The following is a 19,979-nucleotide window of genomic DNA, read 5'->3' as shown; positions in this document are numbered from 1 at the left end:
TGTAGTGCAGCTTCATGGCAACGCGCGTTGTGCCGTGAAGCTCCTGCGCAGTAACCCTGACTAAGTCTTCCATAGCTCCAGCGAGAGCGGTGACACTGAGTGAATTTTGACCTTCACCTTGCAGTCGGTGTATTCTACTTGCTAAATATACGCTTTTTCTGTCTACATAGTATGTGATGTGTTGCTCGAGCAGTAGCTTTGGTGCAGCCTTTCCTGTATCAAATATGCGGCAATACGCGAGGCTTTTTTAAATTTATTTTCGGGCAGGCTGAAAGTGGGTGTGCGGATTATATGCAGGGGCAGGTTATATGCGCGAAAATATGGTATGCTGGTTAGACGTTGCTTCGAGTTCTTGACAAATTTTTGATGCAGATGTTTCTGTCTTCAATATTGCTTGAATCTGCCCCTAGTCTGGGCGTATAGATTGCACACAAGCCTCATGCAGTGGCTGCTTGTATGTGGCAGTCCTGAACTACAAAGTTCCATGTGTATTTGGGGTTGCCCAGGCAACGAGTGATGAATTTTAGGAACCAAAGCTGTGGTCCTTTGTAATAACCCGCTAATGCATGAGACCGAGTGCTGAAACCAGTTGCCTGGGGCTTTCCAGGGCCACCATCCTGCAGCACACGCCGGCCGCCAAGCCCACCCAGCCAGCGGTTGGCTCGGTGGCCCTCCCAGCCGTGGTTCGCCCTGGAGCACAAGGTCTGCCTTCCCTCCCTTCTCTTCCAACAAGCTCATCTTCCAAGGCGCTTGGCACCAGTTGAGCATTGAGGGGCCGAGGTAGTAGGCCCAAAAGGGGAATGAAGTCTGTATTAGCAGAACACACCTTCTGTGAGCAGTCGTGTAACCCCCCTCCCCTGCAAAAAATATATGCATGTGGCCACAGAAATTTATGACAGCGAGGGTTATTCACTGCTTGCATACAACACCAGCTCATGTGCTTGTTATTTGGGGCCATCTCAACAACTTGGCAGGATAGGAAGGGAGGGACTGCAAGAACCAGCTGCCATGTTGCCCAGTACAATTTTTTGGGAGTAAGTGATGCTTGCTTCTGTTCAGGGGAGTGCCTTGTTGGGTTTCTGCTGTACAATAACTTGGGCGTTTTGGGTCCGCATTTTGTGTGTGCTGCCTTTGTTTCCCACCTTGGGGTGCAACTTTTTAGAACCTTTCCTTTTGTAGTGGTAATAATTTGTGGTGGTCTACCTGTCTGCCATGCTGTTGTGTTTCAGTTCCCTGGGCTTAATAATCTTATAGATTATTAGATTAGATTATATAATTAGTGGCTGCATCCTTGATTGAAATTGGCTTGCCTGGTGTGATGTTGCCACTTTTTAATGGCAGCACGGGGTAACTGATATCAATGACCAGCATGTAGTCGCAGTAGTATGGTTGCAGAACAGAGCTAGAACAGTGCAAGGAAACGTGAGCAACACTGTTGATTGCTGGCAGAGACTAAGAGCATGAAAAACAGGTCTTCCACCACGTCTAGTGTGGCCCTGGGGTTGAAGCTATAACGCTGCTATCAGGTTGGAAGAGTGTATCCTCTCCTCCTCCTTGGAGTGCCCTAATCTATCGGCCGGTGGTGTTGCAGGGGCCCAGCTGGGCGTGAAGGGCCACATGCCTGCCCCACAGCAGCAGATGGAGACCGGCCAGGCCATCAACGCGCACACGGCGGCCACAGTGAGTGTCTGGCTGCTTTGCTTGCCCTGCAGGGTGGCCTAGGGAGGAGCTGCACCATTCAGGAAATGGAATGATTGCATGCACCAGGGGCTGAGGGAGGATGTGCATTCCTCTCCAATTCTTTGGTAGATCAGCCTCCAAGCCACTCGAGTTCCTCACATGCAGCCTCTGCACTTGCACGGCACCAGTGCTGCTGCTCTCTTGGTGGGAAGGAGGTGGACACTCCCACTCTTCCCTTTTTTCCCCTTGGTGCAGCCCCCGCAGCAGCCCCACGTGCGGGAGCTCCCCTCGGAGCCCCAGCGGGCCCTGCTGGGCAGCCTGGGGGCCGGTAGGGAGGCCGTGCAGGCCTCGCTGCGGGAGCTGGAGGTGCCCCAGGCGCGGCCCCAGCTGGGCTCGGACCCGTCCTCCCTGCAGTGGCGCCAGAGCCACCTGGACACCCACCGGCAGAACGTCAGCTCCCAGATCGCCGCCATGAACGCCGCCACCGCACAGGTCGTCACCCTCACCGCCGGTGCGTCTCTCTCTGCCCGCCCCTGCCTGCACTGCCTCCTCCGCTGTGTGCACTCTTCCCTTTCGGGTGTGGGCCTCAGCAGTCCACCCTGCGTATTGAGGGGCTCTTAGGTTTGTGGGGCTGGTACAGCTTTGTATATAAGCTCATTACTAATAGTGGCAACATAACTATTGCAGTCGTAGGCTCTAGCCTTACCATGATCTTCACTTTGCAGCCACTGCTCAGTGCTTGCTACGTTGTTTAATGACACTCTGTTAGTGTTGGCTTTCATGACACTGTTTCATGCTATGGATGGTATATGCGTGAACTAGGCCAAGCAAAATTAACTGAGAGTGTGAATGTGGGTGAGTTGATGTGGGTGTGTATGTGGGTATGCCCAGTTTGTTTGTGTTGCATCCTCTATCTAGTCCTTTGTCCAATGCTTGTGCCATGAATTCAAAAATTAAAAAGACCAGCAAGGAGTGAAAATTATGCTAGGGACATTTGTGCGCTGATTGTACATATTACATTTGAAATATTTGCATACATTCTTTCTGTCCCCACAGCCAGGGGGCAAGAGGGATGATGGTTTAAACTCGTCCATTAACGTTTGGTAGCCAACGCTATTGCCTGATTTTGGCTTTTTTGCCTAGCTTGCACAGGAAAATGTGTACAGCATGAGCTTAGGGGTGGTTTGCTTTTACCTCGGTCCTTCAGGCCCTCCAGAAGAAGTTGACCAACCAGCTGTTGGAGCAGCCATCACCACAATGTAAGCTAACGGGCACTTCTACACTACTCTTTTCATCACCTCTACAGCCCGAACAAAAACTGCACCCCAGTGCTGTGGAACTGAGCCTGCCACTTTTTTTTCCAGTGCCAGCAACTTACCGGAAATGTCGAAGGACGTCAAGATGATAGCTGCCCTGATGGATGACGAAGATTCGGGCGATAAACTCCTGGATGCTGCCAGGCGGCTCTGCAATGCCTTTTCCGACTTGCTTCGGGCTGCGGAACCCCAAAACAAGGAGGTACGCTGAGCACCAATGTTCAGTGTTTCAGTTTTGTGCTGTCAGTAAGGTCTTTCGTGAGGTGGCCTATACCACGTAATAACAGAAAGAGGCCTGCTTGGGTGGCTGCTCGCGGACCAGTTTTTCTTACTGGGAGGGTATCTGTGCAGCCTCGTCAAAACCTGCTGAATGCTGCCAGCCGAGTTGGGGAGGCCAGCCACGCTGTGCTCTACACTATCGGCGAGGAAGATGAAGCCGACACCGAACTGCAGGTGGGTGCGGGAGCCGTGGGTTGCACGTCCTAGTTGAATGTGCGCCAAATGCCTGTCTAATTTCTCGTTTAATATAATTTTATTTAAAAAATGCCCACAAACGGCATGATGCCTTCGGCATGCTGCACAAAAGAAGGTAAAGGGAAATATGTGAATAGGGAAGGAAGAGCAGAGAAGACAAATAATAACAAAAACGGATCTCTACATGTCTGATTGACACACGACCCTACAACACAAAGGAATGCACCCAGGCTTTAGCCACATTTTGTACAGCTCGGACTTAAGTGCTCTAAAAGTCATACTCAGATCAGGTGTTAAGTGAGCTGTAGAGGAGCTGAGCTCTCTCCACAGGGCTTTTATGATTAACAGCAGGATAAAACAGTGGAGAGGAACGACACTGTGTGGGGACATGAAAATTGGCGGAGGTTAGTAAATCGGTGCAATCGACGACACCACGAATGAGCTTGTGGAGAAAGCACATGTTGAGGAGCATTTTTCTGTTTCTTCTACCTGGTCCAATGTGGTGAATTCTTCCATCGTACGTGTAATATACTCTTCTGAAAAGGTCATATAATATTTTAACAAACCTCGTCTGCACTCGTTCCAAAGACATTGACAGGTAGCGGGGAACAGAGTTTCACAGCACTGGGACGCTATCCCAGCATACCCGAGTTTGAGCGAAGCTCAGGCAAAACCGAACTGTTGTAATAGTAATAAGTGTCACGTGACGGATGGTGAGGTGTCTTGACCAGCAAAATTGCCCGAAATAGAGACAAATAACAGGCAGGGTCAGTGGACGCCTGTGTGATGCGTGTTAGGAGGCCAAGAAACTTTATTGCCTGTTTGTTCATTGTAGTGTTTACGAAAATAAATTGCACTGCACTGAGGATTATTTTTGGTAATATATTCGTTGGTATCTTGTCGGGGACCTTGGCTTGCTTAGACGTGTGGGATATTGAACAGGCGTGTGCCTGTTTTAAATATTTCAGGCGTGCAGTTTTTGCCATCAGTGTCTATGCCAGACTGCCCAAGTGATACTACCATGTTAGCTGCTGTGGCTGTGTGTGTCACCCCTTGCCATTCCCTCCGCAATGTGCAGGACCAGCTGCTGGCAGCGGCCAAGCAGGTGGCCAATGCGACTGCAGCGCTGGTGCTGCAGGCCAAAAATGTGGCCTCGACCAGCACGGACCAGGCGCAGCAGAACAAGGTGATCGGTGCTGCCACCCAGGGAGCCCTGGCCACCTCTCAGCTGGTGGCGTGCGCCAAGGTGAGGAAAGAGGGAGGCTTGCTGCTTATGACGATGAGAGGTTGCTGGCATTGGGACAGTGCTAGCTGTTGATAGGTCTTGCCTTCTCCTTGAATTCGCTTTCTGGCCGAGTGTGGTTATTCTTGTAAGTGGCTGTTTTCACCGAGCGTATCACAAATCACAAAAGGGGCCTTGCTTGCTAGTTTAGGCTAGGTTCACTTGTGAAGGATTGGACGCCTTGACTTGTTGAGACCTTTGAGACAGCATTCTCATTCTTTCGTCTACAAGTTTTTAGCTGTTGAGTAAAAGTGTGAGGGGGTTTTACCTTCTATGTCAGATTGTGGCACCGACCATCACGAGCCCGAGCTGCCAGGAGCAGCTGACGGAGGCCTCGAAGGAGGTGGGCAAGAGCGTGGACGCCATCGTGGCCAGCTGCGAGGAGGCGACGCGGCAGGAGCCCCTGCTGTCGGACCTGCGGGCGGCCGCCGCCCAGGTGAGCCGCGCCCTGGAGGAGCTGCTGCTGCTCATCCGGGGGGCCCCCGAGCGGAGGGCCCGCGCCACCACCGCCCACGACGGGGCCCTCGACACCATCCTGGACGCCACCGACCGGCTCTTCTCCAGCACCGGCGACGCCCCTGAGATGGTCCGGCAGGCCAAGGTGCGACGGCAGAACTGTCTGAGGGGCAATCCAGCGTATTCCTGGGGCGAGGAGAGTTGTTAATACACCTGCAAACTATCCGCCGTGAGCCGGTGACTCTTAATCGCAATTCCCTGGATATGACGGATGCCCCAGCGGCGCCCAATTTGCATCCACTTGAGTTCTCTCCCATGCGTGTTTAGGGATGGGTGAATTTGGTGCAGCAGTGCTTTTCTGCTGACACGGCACTTTGTTCTTTCTAAGCACGTATTGGTTGTTGCAGAGATGAGGGGGCAGCTGTGACCCATGAGGTGCCTTTAGGTTCCTGTCACTTGTACTTTTGATGGGAGAAAAAATAGAGAAGGAGCCATGCAAACATCCTTATTTAGGCTGCGCTAACCCAAAGCAATGCAGGGTTGCCTGAAGGCCCAGTTCCAATTGTGAAGGTGGATAAGGGGTTGATTGTCATCGCATGTGGTGTGTGCACATTGCAGGTTCTGGCCCGGGCCACGGCCCAGTTGATCCAGGCCATCAAGGGCGAGGCCCAGGCCGAGCCTGACTCGGACCAGCAGAAGCGGCTCCTGGCGGCCGCCAAGGTCCTGGCTGACGCCACCGCCCGCATGATCGAGGCAGCCAAGGTGAGGGGACAGGCAGGGGAGGGCTGCCTGTCTTGGAAAAAGCCATCACTGTATTCGCTTGAAATAGAGTTGAACCCCACTATAACGAAGTAGTATCGGGACAGCAAATAAGTTCATTGTATCTGATATTTGCTGTAGCAGTACAGGTAAAAATCGGCTCTAACAAATCGAAATTCTGGCTCGTGCAAAAATACTTCATACAAAAATGCATTTTTTAGGCTTCAAACCCACTATAAACAAGGTAGCCCTTACCTTCCTCCTTGTTGCATTTCAACCTCAATGAACTGGAGCATGAGTGCATTAAATTACAACAGAACAAAGTTCACTTGACAAAGCAGGCCTGCTTCCTTATTTATTTTAATGAAGGAGGTGATCTTCGTCTGGTGGACACTCACAGCACTGAGCAGGATGAAGGTTTCCACAGTGTCTACAAACAAAGGACCTTTACACTTCTGAGGCTTTGGACGACGGGTATTTTTTTTTCAAGTAACTTCTCAGACTTTTGGTCAAATATTTCTTCGTTATATCCGATATAATGCGCGGCTTTCACGGTTTCAGTTTCATTATAAAAGAATAGGGGTCATTGAAATAAAGCGTGACCGACCAAAGTTTGTGTTTAGCTCGCTATAGTCAATAATTCCCTATATCAGTGTTCGTTATAACAAGGTTCCACTGTAATTGAGTGCCAGGTGCACCATTTTGTGACTGCTCAGAGAGAGCCGCTAACCTAGTCTCCAACCCCCCCCCTCTACTTGCGACAGGGCTGTGCGAGCAATCCGCACGACTCTGAGAACCAGGCTGCACTCCGGAAGGCGGCTGAAGAGCTTCGCAACGCCACCAACGTTGCTGCCAGCAACGCGCTCAAGCGCAAGATCATTGTCCGCCTCGAGGTAAGTGAGCTACCTCTCTGGCAACTGTCTATGTGAAGTGGCCCGCAGAAGGGTAGACCCGAGTTCTGCTTACTTCATCCCCTGTGCTTCCAAGGCATTGGAATGGGTGTTGCTCCCGAGCATTGTTAGTCTTCTTTGTGGGATGTAAATGCCCCACGTGTGTAGTATTTAGCTGCGATTCTTTGTTTCAGAATGCGGCCCGCCACGCCTCATCAACAGCAACACAGAACATAGCGGCCGCTCAGAATGCTGGCCCATACAATAGCAACTCTATGCTCCAAGAGGATCTGATGAGCAGCTGTCGGGTGAGTGTTGTGGCCGGGTCACTTCTCTTGGTGTACGGCTGAGTGTCGTTGTGTGTATTGCCTTCTTGAAAATTAATGAATGTGTCACTTACAATAGTGAGTGTATTACTAATGTAAGTACAGGGGGGGGCACCAATTTGGGTGCATTTCATTTATTTGCTGCAATATGCATTGGCTCATACTGGCCTAAGGTTTCTCCCTTTTGTGCTTTTTAATGTTCGTTTGGCACGTAAGACTAATTTTGTTTTCTATTTTCCGGGGCTTATAAGCTATTTGCTTTGGTGTGAAACTGTTCAATCAAAATCATTATGTGCTCAATATTCTCCTTGGAGCAGAACACTGCCATTCATGCAGGCCTGCTCGATGTACTGTGACAGTACTGATCCTAGTGTGGTGCCTTGCCTGCAGGAAGTGGCCGGCGTCATTCCGCGGGTGGTACAGGGCATCAAGGGCACAGTGGCTGAGCCTGACAGCCCCGTAGCCCACCACAAGCTGATCACCTCGTGCCAGGAGCTCATCCAGGTTCGCACGTGGGCTCTCACTGGGGGGCGCTGGTGGGGGGCTGGCTCTAGGGGTGTGTGTTTGTTGTTTGGCCTGAACACAATATCTGCCGGCCTATGTAGTGTACCGCGAGGTACTGCATGGAGGACCATGAGGCAGAGTATCTGCTTATGTGGGACACCACACCATGTGGCCAAAACACGCACAACACCAATACCACCTGTGGTTTCTGGCATGGCACAAGCTGGGTCTGCCAACACAGTGCTTGCGGTGTTACTCTTTTAGGAGTGCAGTACTTTAGTCATCTTTCAGAACATTGCTAATGTCTCCAAACCTGCAAGTGTTTCTCTGGCAGCAGTGTGTCGTGCATCTCCCTCTTCCTTTGTGTTTGTTTATATTCCAGCTGATTCCCATCGAAGATGTACCAACTAGCACAGACCAGAGCCATTCTGCAATCTTTTTCTCTGGCCATTTTGCCAATGCTAAAAGGTGTGCGCATGTTGCGCCACCTAAGTGTAGTGAGAGGACTAAACTCAAGAACGAGGAAATTAAAAGTGAAAAAAGAAAGGGGAGAGAGATGTATACTTAAGCAGGGACAGCAAATGAAAGACGGTGCATGGAAACTCGCCATCCAAAAAGCCCCAGCCAGGGCAATAAAACCTAGCAATCTTGGTGCACAAATTGTCTTCTGTCTACTTTGGCAGGCATTTTCCCTCAGTGAGCAATTAACTGATGGCATCTTCGTCTTCTAGCTTTTCCCTAAAGTGTTGTGCGAGCACGGTGATGCAGTACTTGCTTAGTACCCAGCAAGGCTTGGTGACCTGCTACTGGAAAGTGATCCCCAATGGCCGAGTGATCTCTCCCTGCTTGCAGCCTGCCTCCCAGATGGTGCTGGCCTCCAAGGGCTGCGTGCCCACCATTGTGGAGCCTGCCTGCGCTCTGCAGCTGAGCAACGCTTCCAAGCAGACATCCTCTGCCATGGCTGATCTGCGCAGTGCACTGGACAAGGTGGGCTACTTTCTCCAATAGAGGAAGGTCTGTTGACCTTTCTCAGCCCCCGGAGACATTTCTGGGCAGCTGGTTACGAGCATTGGGTGTTGACATGAAGTGGATGTAGCATGAGAGGACTAAGACAAGTGCTTGGCCCTGTTGTTGTCGCCCTTTTTAAGTGCAGAGCACTTTAAGGGCTCGTCTTGTCATCGTAGCTGGCTTGCTAGACCCAAGTAGAGCCCCATGGCGTTCTGTCGTGGCGGCTGTCATGGCGTAACCCAGAGGCTTCGAAAGCCAAGCGGTTTATATATCCATAAGCGTTCGAAACTTGTGAACCGCTGGCGCTTGTCATACATCTCCCCCTTGTTTAGCGCAAAGAAAACCAACTGCAGGTACATTTGAGGCAAAATATGCGTAATTAACTTGTAGCGCCCGCGTTCATTTAGTTAGGAACGCTCGTTGGGTTGGTTTTTACGATAGTAAGCGAAAAAAAAGTGGCAGTGCAACGCCGGCACGTGCCGGAGAAGAAGCGAGCACATAAAGAGCAGAACTCCCACTGGCGCAGTTTCAGGCTGGCGCAGTTTCAAGCACTGTGAAGGCGGGAAATTTGAATTTCATTGGGTGGTAGCAGCGAGCGGATAACGGCGCTACAGTCGATTATGGTGAATCACTGCTCTGCACTTCCGACAGTTTTCACATTGAGTGGAACGGCTTTAATTTTTTTATTTGTAGTTGTTTACCAGTTTGCCGAAGCGATCTATGGTGCGTGGGTGGAGGGGTTGAGGTTAAACCCTGGGGGTCTGTGCAGGCCCAGGAGACGTGTGGTCGGCAGCAGCAGGAGATTGAGAGTGCCCTGGAGCGCATTCGGGAGCTGGACCAGGAGCTGGTGGACCTGCGCAGGGCTGCCCTGGCCAACCAGCTGCGCCCACTGCCCGGTGAAAACGTGAGCGCCCTACTCCTCCTCTCTCTCTTTTTTTTCCTGGTCTCTGGTACTGTACCAGTGAAGTGCTGTAACTGAGAATGTGGTGTTGCTGAACCGTGCTGGGCAGAGGCACCAGCATGGTTTGCTTGAACCTGAGAGAAGACAATGGCAGGAATGGCGCGACAGGCCTCTTACTTGCAGCATCCTAATTTTAGCAGTTCAATTCTAGTGTGGCAGGGTAGGCAGCGTTGGCAACTGATGCGCCACTCTGTACAGCTGTAATATAAATACAGCCTACGCCCGTTACAACGAACCCTCTTAATAGGGAAAGAAGTGTTTATTGTATCCAAAGTATGCAGTATTTGAACAGGAGAAGTGGTTGGGGGGGGGTATATGATTTAAGGACAGCACAGGATTTATGGGTAGCACAGAGGGACTTAGCTTCAAGGTCGTCGAGGTGACGAAAAGAAGATTAGAATGCTGGTGGACTAAAAGTGGAGAGGGGAATATTGCCTTGGACAGCTACCACCTGTAACAGAAAGTATTTTGAGCCTGCCCTAAGAGCAGTGCTAAAATTAAACGAAGTGTATAAAACATATATTAGTTTCGTTTGTAAGATGACACGTCATTACCCCGTTACAAAGGGGATACCATTAGTGATCATCATCATCATGAGCATGAAGTGGGAACTTTGACCAGTATTGCATATACATGCTACAGACAGATTTTTCTGTCTACACGCCTGCAGCATCTCTGCACAGAGTTCACGTGAGGGAAAATAATTGCCTAACGCTGTTTTCAAAGCTAAGCACCGGCACTTGCAAAAGGCCAAGCACATGTGGTTAGTGCGTAGAGGGGCATGCTAAGCTGAGCCAATAAAGCAAAAATGTAACTATGTAACTAGGAGCAATTATTAACCGGCTATAAAAATCAGTCATAGCCAGCAGAGTTAGCCAGGCTCTTTTCAAAACCCTTCATGGCGAGGCAGGTTTACCCGAAACCGTGGGTCAAACAATTCAGATCACTGCCTGACGTTCCCCCAAGGCAGCTTTTGCATTTTTAATGATCTTAGGCGGGTCAGTAAAACAGCTGACACGAAATAATCTGATGAAGGACATGGGAAATCAGAAGTTAGACCAGTTGGACTCTGCACTACCAGCTGCAGATTGCACACAATGGATGGGAACCACCCCCCTGCTTGAGGCATTTCTTACCTTTTTCATCAAATGGAACGGGAACGATGCATGCAAGGGTATAATAAATGCCGAGCTTCACTGAACCTGAGTTTTTTATTACATAAAAAAAAAACTGACGAGGGCAGAGTCGACCTCCTGGTGAGCCACTTAGTGTCTTTACGCCGACAGTGTTGCTAGACGTAGTAGTTTACTCGCCAAAAGAAACAAAGAAAAAGTGTATCGGGTGTTGTCACAGCGAGTCTGATATTAACGTTCACTCAAAACAGTTTTGCCCAGAATTTAGTCTGTTTTAACCGATAGACTGCTATAGCCGGTCCGTTATGAGCAAAGTGGATTTCAGATAAAATGCAATGGGACCAAACAAACCAACAGAAATGGTCTGTTGTAACCGGAAGTTCGTTGTTGCGGATTCGCTCCAGTGAACGCAGACTGTATATGTAATGGCAGTGATGTGACGTTTCTGCAAGCCTTCACGAGATTCGACAAGTTTTAAAACCCTCACTCCGTGTTCAGTTCTGGAAAGGTTGTATTTAAGGGGGGACGCGGCTTTCAACTTCGGAAAAATGACCAAAACATCGTTTTTTTGAAACCCGCATATTCGGCTTCTATGTTTCTTATTCTATGCGTCTGCAAAGTTTTCCCGCTGAAAAGCGTCGCAAAGTGGCATAAAAAAATACTTTTGTCAGGCGCGGTGACAAACTATCAGCGCAAAAGGGCGAAAAAACGGCAATTTTCGGAGCGCTCTATCTCCGCAACGGTGCCACCGGGCGCGGCCATTTTGATATGGTTAGATCGGCCGAGCGATCGTCTTTCCGGTTCCGTTCGTCTCTTTTATCTTCGTTCATTCACAAACGCACAAACGGCAGAAAAGAAACGACGCACAAACGAAGCTAGAAATAGATGCTGAAGCGCTATTCGTCCTCCGCTAGGGCCGCGCCAAGACGACCCTCCTGATTGGGTGTCGCGGCGCAATGCAAGATGGCGGCCGCCTGAACTGCGTAGCGTGGGCGGTTTGAGTTCATTTTCGCTGCTTCGCTCGGCCAAGTTTCTGTTCAGTCTGTGGTATTGAACACGGACGTTATCGCGATGGGAAGGCCTCAGATCACGAGCCAGATTACGGAAAGTTGTGTGGCTCGAAAGGCGGAGGTCATCGAACGCTTCGTGGTGCGCGTGACTCTACCGTCGCCAGACCCCGGAGAGTGACGCGGTGTGCGCGCTTGCGATAGCGGTTCTTTAAGTGAACTTTTAGTCAGATTTGCGAAGGTTACACGCTTAGTTATTGCTGTGTTTTGATTGTGGGCTCGCTAGCCTTGGGAAAGAAACGGTCGACGCGTCAAACGCTGCGGCGCGCACGGCATAGCCGACGCGCATTGGAGCATCACATGACTGCGCAACCGGTTACGATTGAACGCCAGTTGTTGTAATTAATGCCTGCGACGTTAGATTTAATCTTAAAAGCGACCTGACCAGCCATATCGGGGATAATCAAAGTACGGTATGTCGCGGTAAGCGTGCGCTGCGATGCGCGCGAGCCATATCGCCTTTCTTGCGCAACGTTTCCTGTGCACTTGTAATAATCATGCAAACAGGTTTGAGTTAGGAATATAGGAATAAAAATATGTTCTCTGCGTTAAAAACTTACCCTGCTGTTGCAGCATTTAACAGTGAATTTTTTAGGGAAAAAATTGATACCGATGCGTATATCTATGGCTTAGGGCATACTGGCTGTGCTGCGAGAAATATTGGATGCCTTGAATGTCAAAAGTAGTAAAAAAATGCCCTTGCACTGAAGTTTGAGTTATGCAGAATATTATACCAAGCTTCAAAGTAGCTCATTTGCATCCTTGTGGCATGCAAACTTTTCTCAATGAACACCTGCACGTATGAGTACTAAGTTGCTGTGCCAGGCAAGATGATAAAACATAAAAAAGCCAAAAATGTTCAAATTTAAGTAAAAGAAAATGTTCAACTTTTTGCCATGGTGACAACACTGCAAAAGGAGGTTGTCCGGTGCCATCCAGCCAACCAGCTAACCTACTTTGCATTGAAAGCCCATTGAAACCCATCTCCCCCTCCGTTTGGTCTGCAAACTGGGGTATGTACTCTTCACGGAGGAGCTGAAAATGATGTTTTGTGGAAAGAGAAAGGCTGTAAAAGGCACTCTAATTTCAAGGAATGGCCTTCCAGAAGCCCCATGTTCAAAAGGACACGAAAGGCTACAACCCTGACGACTTTTGATAAGTGAAACCTATGTTGCAACTTCGGAAGCCGTTTTCTCAAAAGTTTTTTTTGCCACCTGTGTCGCTTGTACCAGGGATTTCTTCGTGACCGCTGTGTCTGTTTTGATTCCGTTTCTTGTATTACATTCTTTGATGAACAGTTCAGGTCGTGACACTCTTGGTTTTACAGATTTGTTTATTTTTTATTTTTTTTATTCAAATAATCGGTCACAGTCGACATGCCTGTTGCACATTAACCTCTAAAAAAATGAAAACTAAAAAACATTGTGTTGTAAAAAAAAAATTCTAAAACTGTCACGACCTCGTCCATTCCTTTGGGAATGCAAATCACTTCGAACAAGTTTTCTATCGTGTTTGATAAGCCGCTCAGGCTCGGTACAAGCGGAACAGAAAGAAACTTTAATAAATAAAAAAGTTATCAAAATATTACCTTGAAATTTTTATGGTGTTATCACAGAAGCATTTCCAGTTGCTGTACCAATTTGCATCAAAATCCACAAAGAAATAAAAAAGTTGATTTTGAAAGCCACGTCCCCCCTTAATTAAACTACTAAAAGGAATGTAAGCATTGATGCTTGCACATCACTCGAGGGCTTTGGCTGGACACCTGAATAGGAATGACAAAGTGACAAATAAAAGGTTTCTTTGCCCTGAAAGAAAATGTAATCTTGCTGACTTTGGAAGGAGCGCACTGTGGTTACATATCCTCAGCTCTTAGAACTGAGCTGGTGGCTGCTTGGTGGTAGGAGTGGTGACCCCTCCCCCGTTTGTTCTTCCCCACAGAGCGACCTGTGTGCCCTGAAGCTGGGTGCCACTTCCAAGGTGGTGGGTTCCTCCATGGCCCAGCTGCTCACTGCTGCCTCCCAGGTGGGGCTTTCTCCTTCTCCTGCTGTGGTCCGTTACGCCTGTGTACACTCATGTGAATGTCCCACAAGGCAGCTCAGGTGACTCTCTCGCTGCCTGCCTTCGACGAGTGTGCCTGCGTTTGGAGGCCGTGAGTGCTGTTCTTTGTCAAAGGCAGCAAGGGGGATGTTTTTTCTTGTCTGTCAATAGTAGGGCTGAGCTTAAAGTGCACTGTGGCTCGCAAAAGAGCCAAGGAAGTGACACAAAGGCAAAACTTGCCCGGTGGTGTTATTCTCCTCCAATGGGACGGTGAGGAAGCCTTCCAGTTGGTTTATGCTGAAGCTGTTGTTCTGTCAAGTGGGAGGTGGCCGAGAGAGTGACAAGGGAGGCCCCTGCAGGGCAACGAGAGCTACACGGGCACCGCTGCCCGGGACACGGCCAGCGCCCTGCAGCAGCTGGTGGAGGCTGTGCGGGGGGTGGCGGCCACCAGCGGGGATGGCCCCACCGCGGCGCGCCTGGTGGAGCCCGCACGCCAGGTGCTGGATCGCTCCTGCCAGCTGCTGGAGGAGGCCCGGCAGGCCGTCCTGCGGCCGGACGAGCCGGACAAGCAGCAGCGGCTGGCCCACGTGGCCAAGTCGGTGTCGGCCGCCCTCAACGCCTGCATCAACTGCCTGCCCGGCCAGAAGGACGTGGACGACGTCATCCGCACCATCACTGAGAGCTCACAGGTGGGGCACGTGTGGGGCGTACGCATGGCCAATCGCACGGCCTCGCTTTTGCGCAGTGTCCTGTTTTTTAAAACGTGGGAATGTCAACAGTCTCGCAATAAATGCCGAGAAGAGGTTGGAAGGTTCAAAGATGCCATACAGTCAAACTGTGCCAGAGGCGGATTGAAGTATTTTTCCAAGGAGGAGTAGGGTCAGTGTACTAGAATTGATGATCGTGATAGTATACCCTCTACTTTGACCAAATCGCATAATTTTTTTCTGATAAATACATGAAATAAGTTCTCCGAGGTGACTTTTTCAGAAAGGACTCTGACGAAAGCTGTGCATCAGTGCCTAAGAATATATCAATGTGCTGTCTGAATTAAGCAGTGCTACTTGATAATGGTTCTACAGTCAAGTAGCTTTGATGAGGAGCATTGCATGACCTTCAAACAGTAAGAAGTTAAGGAGTGAAATATGCAGCAAGCTAACAGCACAGTGCAAGCTACGATTGTTGCAGGCGATAAAACACTGCAAGAACCTCGTTATTGAATTGTACCCCAGTTTGAAAGGGGGCCCTTGAGGGGAGCCTTTAAAGATCCTGCAGGGGCGACTTTTTAAAGTTAACAATTCCTTTAGGTCAGGGGCGGCAACCTTTTGAGGCAGAGGGCCGAGTTGCATGAAGCCGACAGGGCGGAGGGGCGGACGGCAAATCAAGGCGGAGAGGGGGGGGGGGTTTGCTAACAATGAGAAAAAAAATTCAGCGAATTGACTATAATATTTGACAATAAGTGACAATAATCTGGCTAAGTGGGAAGATTGGGGACAATACCAACTGGAAGCGATCAATTCTCTGTTCTTGTACTCCCGTCTAAGCCCATTTGAGGCGTGTCGGCGTTCAGATAGAAAGTGACAGGGGGGGGGGGGATTCTGATGACGTGCTGGGGGCCGTATAATACTCCCTCACGGGCTGCAGGTTGCCGCCCCCTGCTTTAGAGCGTATACTCACACATGAAAGCTGCTTCCCAATGGCTGTAATGTATGTGCAAAGTTAAAGAGTTTAAGGTGTTCAGCATCTTGGCCATCCTACAGGCCGCAAATGTAAGCAGTCTTTGTGTTGTGACAGCGTTGGCACCTGTTGTCGTCACCCCTTGTGTGCAGGCCCTGAACGCCCGCGAGTTCCCTGCGAGCCACCGCTCCTATGCGGAGCTGCAGGCCAACCTGGGCGATGCAGCGGCCGGTCTCAACAAGGCCACTGGCGACGTGGTGCAGTCCTCGCGGGGCAATCCTGCCCAGCTGGCCTCGTCGGTGCGCCACTTCGGCACGGCCTTCGGAAGCCTGCTGGGCTGCGGCATGGAGATGGCTGGCCAGACGCACGACACCGAGGTGGGCGGTTCCCCTCTGGACACTTTTGATCACAATGCGCCATGTGACTGGATCAGCTGTAGCACGCCAGTTGAGTGGCACAAACTGCATTGCCTGTGATTTGGAGAGTTGTATTGCTCATTCTGGAACCTGTTTTCTACCTTAAGCAAGGATTAACTTATTGAATTCAATGTGCTTCAGTACTCGGAAATGTGTTCGAGGCTTTCTTTTTTTATTGTGTGAGAAAAAGGCCTAGCTGTTCTTTTTTTTTTTCTGTAAAAACTATTAGGTTAGGAATGTTATACTGCACATCAGGATTGAAAATAAAGGCACATTAGACGATTAACCTCGGGAAAAGGAGTTTCATATTGTAATACAGTTGAGCCCACTTATAACAATACCGTTTATAACTATATATCAAATATAACAATGAACAACTATGGCGCTGCCCAGTTTTGTATGCACTCTATAGTAAAATAAACCGCTTATTACAATGCTCCAGTGCCGCAATATCGTATGTAACGATTGAATCCGGTTACAGCGTGCACCGAAAATGTGAGCTGCTGTCGGCTCTCCGCGACAATGGCATGCGCGGCAGCCATCCCTTCCCCCCCCCTTCCGCCCCTCAGAAAACGAGCCTACTGCGCCAATTCTGAGGAAGTGAGAGGTGGAGGGGAGCAGTTTTTCTTCCGTACCCTCACCCCCCGTGCTACCGCTTTGGCATCGTCCCCACCATGCCCTCTCGCTATGCTCGCAACTCGCAAGCTTGCACCACTCGCTGGTGCATTGCCTGTTGTGTCACCTGCGCACCGCTTTGAATTTGATTGGGTGCCTCTTCAACTATCTCCATCCTTTCGCGGAAGGGATGTCAGGGCTGATGTTTTCGGAATGTCCAAGTGCCTCAGTGAAGATGCAGGCGTTTCGCGGATACGTGCTGCAGACAGCGGTGACAGCGACGACTCTGATGACGCGTTTGCACAGCCTACTCGGGTAGTGTCTTCGCAAGAGGCCCAACGCATGATATAGTCCCTCAGGGATTTCCGCCAAAGACCTTTCACTTGGCTAGGTGAAGCACCTATAGGTGCTCTTGAAAAAGATGTGCGCCAGCTTTGCATGAAGTATACAAAGTAGACCGACCATGGCCTCTTTTCTGCAAATAAGCAGTAGTACGACCTTCCTTTCATGCGAATAAAATGTTTTGATCTCCGTTTCCTTTTTTTTTTACAAGCCTCTTATAACAATTATCGGTTATAACAATAGAATTTCCTTTGCATTTGAATATTATTTAAGTGGACTACAATGTACAAAATTTTATTTGGCAAATGCACTAATTTTGTAATGTTTTGAGTAAAACCTTTAGAGATTTCATGAACGAAATAAATACGGAAAGCGCTGTAAAAATGAAAATCCTAACCGAAAACGTTCTTGAGCCACAAAGAATTTTGTCAATACTTATAACTGGTATGCATTGGGAAATCATTGCTAGCAAAATTGGTGACACTGTGCTTGTGCAGCTTAAAATCTAATAAATGGTTCAAAATGCCTGCAAAAACAATTATGTAAAATTATTACCTTCATCTTATTTCAGACAAGTTTTATCAAACGTCCTGCTGCTGTTGCAGGTGCGTTCCCAGATGGTGGTGAGCCTGAAGAATGTGTCGATGGTGTCCAGCAAGCTGCTGGTGGCGGCCAAGTCGGTGTCAGCCGATCCAAGTGCCCCCAATGCCATGAACCAGCTGGCTGCTGCCGCCCGCAGCGTCACCGAGAGCATCAACCACCTGGTGGACGTGTGCACCTCGGCAGCACCAGGGCAGAAGGAGTGCGACAGCGCCGTGCGGGCCATACAGGTGCATCTCATCTTCATTTTCTCCCCTGCACCCCACTCTCAGGCATGTTTTAGCCTCCTCTCTTCTGTTTGTTGTGACCTACGGTGGAATTCTGAGTTTTTTCATTTCAAAAATATCCATTTCGTGTCCGTTTCACCCTTGACACAAGGTGCGCTTGCAAGGCCTCTGATCAATGACGTGCGCATAAACCGACACCTCACCTTGCTCGTGCTGCGTCACACCTGATCATCTGCTTTTAGCCAATCAGGGCTCGCTCGATGCGAACACTTTTAAGCAAGCATTAAATGGGCATAGCTGAGAATTCTGCCCCTGGAGTGGCCTCCGCTTGGTCGCCTAGTTCATGCTGCTAGAGTCTTGTGTTGCAGAGAGTAGTGAGGAGTATCAGGGAAGTGTACTTTAATATGTTGGACGAAGGTTTGAGGGGTGTGTTGATGCTGTGTGACTTCTTCACAAGTATACCGAATGAACGAGCCTGGCAATTTGGTGGTTCCTAAACCGCAGTGGCGTCTCTTGCTTGCCAGATGATGCGCCCCATGCTGGACCAGCCCAGTGAGCCCGTCAACGACCTCACCTACTTCGACTGCTTGGACACGGTGCTCGAGCGATCTCGCGTGAGTGTTGAGGCTCCGATGTCCCAGTCATTTACTGAGGATCCATCTCATTCTGTGGAGAGATAAAATCCATAGTGTGCTTGTTGTCAGTGGTTTGTCTCGAGCGACCAGCCCACATCAGTAGAGTTATATCATTCCTTGAACTTTTGGAGACTTTAGTAGACACAGTTTGTGGAAAGTATTGTTGTATGCTGCCTGAATATGGACAACAGCCTGGCAGTGCACTGAGCGTGGTGGTGGTGCTCCTAACTGCAGAGCCTGGGTGATGCGATGACCGGCATAGCCAACCATGCCAAGCGCAGCGAGCACGAGCAGTTTGGCGAGAGCGTCCGGGAAGTGTCCACCACCATCTGCAGCCTGGTGGAGTCCTCGGCCCAGGTACGGTGGGGTCCATGCCTTCCGAGGCCACAGGGGTGCCTGGCTTTTTGGTGCAGTGCTCCGAAACACAGAGCTGCCATTATGCATTCATGCTTCCCTGCCCTTTGTGCTGTTGTGTTCTACGATGAAACATTGGTTGGTGAACCATAATAAACTATGGTGAACCACCTTAAGAACCATAAGAAACTATGATGAACCATAAGAAACTGCCTGACTACTATCAACCAAGCCAAAGCCATAGCCTGATGCTGGCTGCCACATTGTGTGTGTGGAAGGTGCTTCCAGGAGTGCAGGGTTCATTGGCTGCCGTCCTTGCAGGCGGCATACCTGGTTGGTGCGTCGGATGCCTCCAGCACCGCAGGGAGGCCCGGCCTGGTGGACCTGTCGCACTTTGCCCGTGCCAGCCAGGCCATCCAGATGGCCTGCCAGCAGCTCTCCAACCCTGCCAGCAGCCAGCCACAGGTGACTGGACCTCGTGCAGCAACCACTTTGGCTGTCCCTTAGTCCGTCCTGTTTGTAGGGCTGGCACAGATGCTTGATGGGTGCTAGCCTTTATAGCACCACCCCAGCATCCCTCCAGGACGGAATCTGCGATAGGGCTAAACACGTCTGACAGAGCAGTCAGGCTTTTCTTTAGTTGCACCAGCCAATTGTCTTTAAAGTAGGGCAACTTCATTGTAACGTGGCCATATGTGCAACTGTACCTGTATTTGCTTTCCTCAATTCGGGAACTCTTATATAGTAGTCCTGGTCTTGACTGGACAGCCTGCCACTGTAAGGAATACGTTTCAACCAAGTAGAAATGAGTGTTTAGCTATGTTTCATTTTTTTCCCCCCTGCCATGTTGTCTGTCAAAAGCGTGGATTCTCCTTCCGTGGGTGCCTCGCAGATCTTGTCGGCAGCGACAGTAATAGCGAAGCACACGTCGTCCCTGTGCAACGCCTGCCGTGTGGCTTCGTCCAAGACGACCAACCCTGTGGCCAAGCGCCACTTTGTGCAGTCGGCCAAGGATGTGGCCAGTGCGACGGCCAGCCTGGTCAAGGAGATCAAGGTAGGTGGCTCACTGCGTGCCCTTTGCACAGCCTTTTCGGGGGTCTAGCCCTCCACTACAGTAGGACTCATTGCTTAATAAATTTATCTCTGTCTTGGGGATACAGACAGAGGAGCGGCAGAACAAAACTTGAACGAAGCTGCTATTTCCTTTTTACTTAGCA

At 49.9% G+C, this 19,979-nt stretch overlaps 1 protein-coding gene across 4 annotated transcripts in view; it reads left to right on the top strand.

Annotated features, from left to right (window-relative positions):
• Rhea (Talin_middle and talin-RS domain-containing protein rhea) overlaps positions 1–19,979 on the top strand; it is a 100,183-nt gene that overhangs the window by 52,283 nt on the left and 27,921 nt on the right. For all 4 annotated transcript variants that reach the window (XM_077706231.1, XM_077706232.1, XM_077706233.1 and 1 more), the window contains exons 15-36: positions 608–702; positions 1,592–1,680; positions 1,936–2,191; positions 2,888–2,939; positions 3,045–3,198; positions 3,348–3,449; positions 4,549–4,716; positions 5,033–5,353; positions 5,827–5,970; positions 6,732–6,860; positions 7,052–7,165; positions 7,574–7,687; positions 8,540–8,674; positions 9,465–9,599; positions 13,798–13,881; positions 14,256–14,585; positions 15,726–15,950; positions 17,552–17,776; positions 18,298–18,387; positions 18,643–18,765; positions 19,084–19,227; positions 19,655–19,816. In XM_077706231.1, coding sequence (XP_077562357.1) covers positions 608–702; positions 1,592–1,680; positions 1,936–2,191; positions 2,888–2,939; positions 3,045–3,198; positions 3,348–3,449; positions 4,549–4,716; positions 5,033–5,353; positions 5,827–5,970; positions 6,732–6,860; positions 7,052–7,165; positions 7,574–7,687; positions 8,540–8,674; positions 9,465–9,599; positions 13,798–13,881; positions 14,256–14,585; positions 15,726–15,950; positions 17,552–17,776; positions 18,298–18,387; positions 18,643–18,765; positions 19,084–19,227; positions 19,655–19,816 — 3,391 coding nt within the window. The remainder of the gene's footprint in view (positions 1–607; positions 703–1,591; positions 1,681–1,935; positions 2,192–2,887; positions 2,940–3,044; positions 3,199–3,347; positions 3,450–4,548; positions 4,717–5,032; positions 5,354–5,826; positions 5,971–6,731; positions 6,861–7,051; positions 7,166–7,573; positions 7,688–8,539; positions 8,675–9,464; positions 9,600–13,797; positions 13,882–14,255; positions 14,586–15,725; positions 15,951–17,551; positions 17,777–18,297; positions 18,388–18,642; positions 18,766–19,083; positions 19,228–19,654; positions 19,817–19,979) is intronic.

Source organism: Haemaphysalis longicornis, unplaced genomic scaffold, assembly GCF_048455015.1.
Source record: "Haemaphysalis longicornis isolate Haplotype H1 unplaced genomic scaffold, Haemaphysalis longicornis Haplotype H1 scaffold_4, whole genome shotgun sequence".
Taxonomy (NCBI): Eukaryota; Metazoa; Arthropoda; class Arachnida; order Ixodida; family Ixodidae; genus Haemaphysalis; species Haemaphysalis longicornis.
Note: the sequence above shows the minus strand (reverse complement) of the source record. Positions and strands in the feature narration are given on the sequence as shown.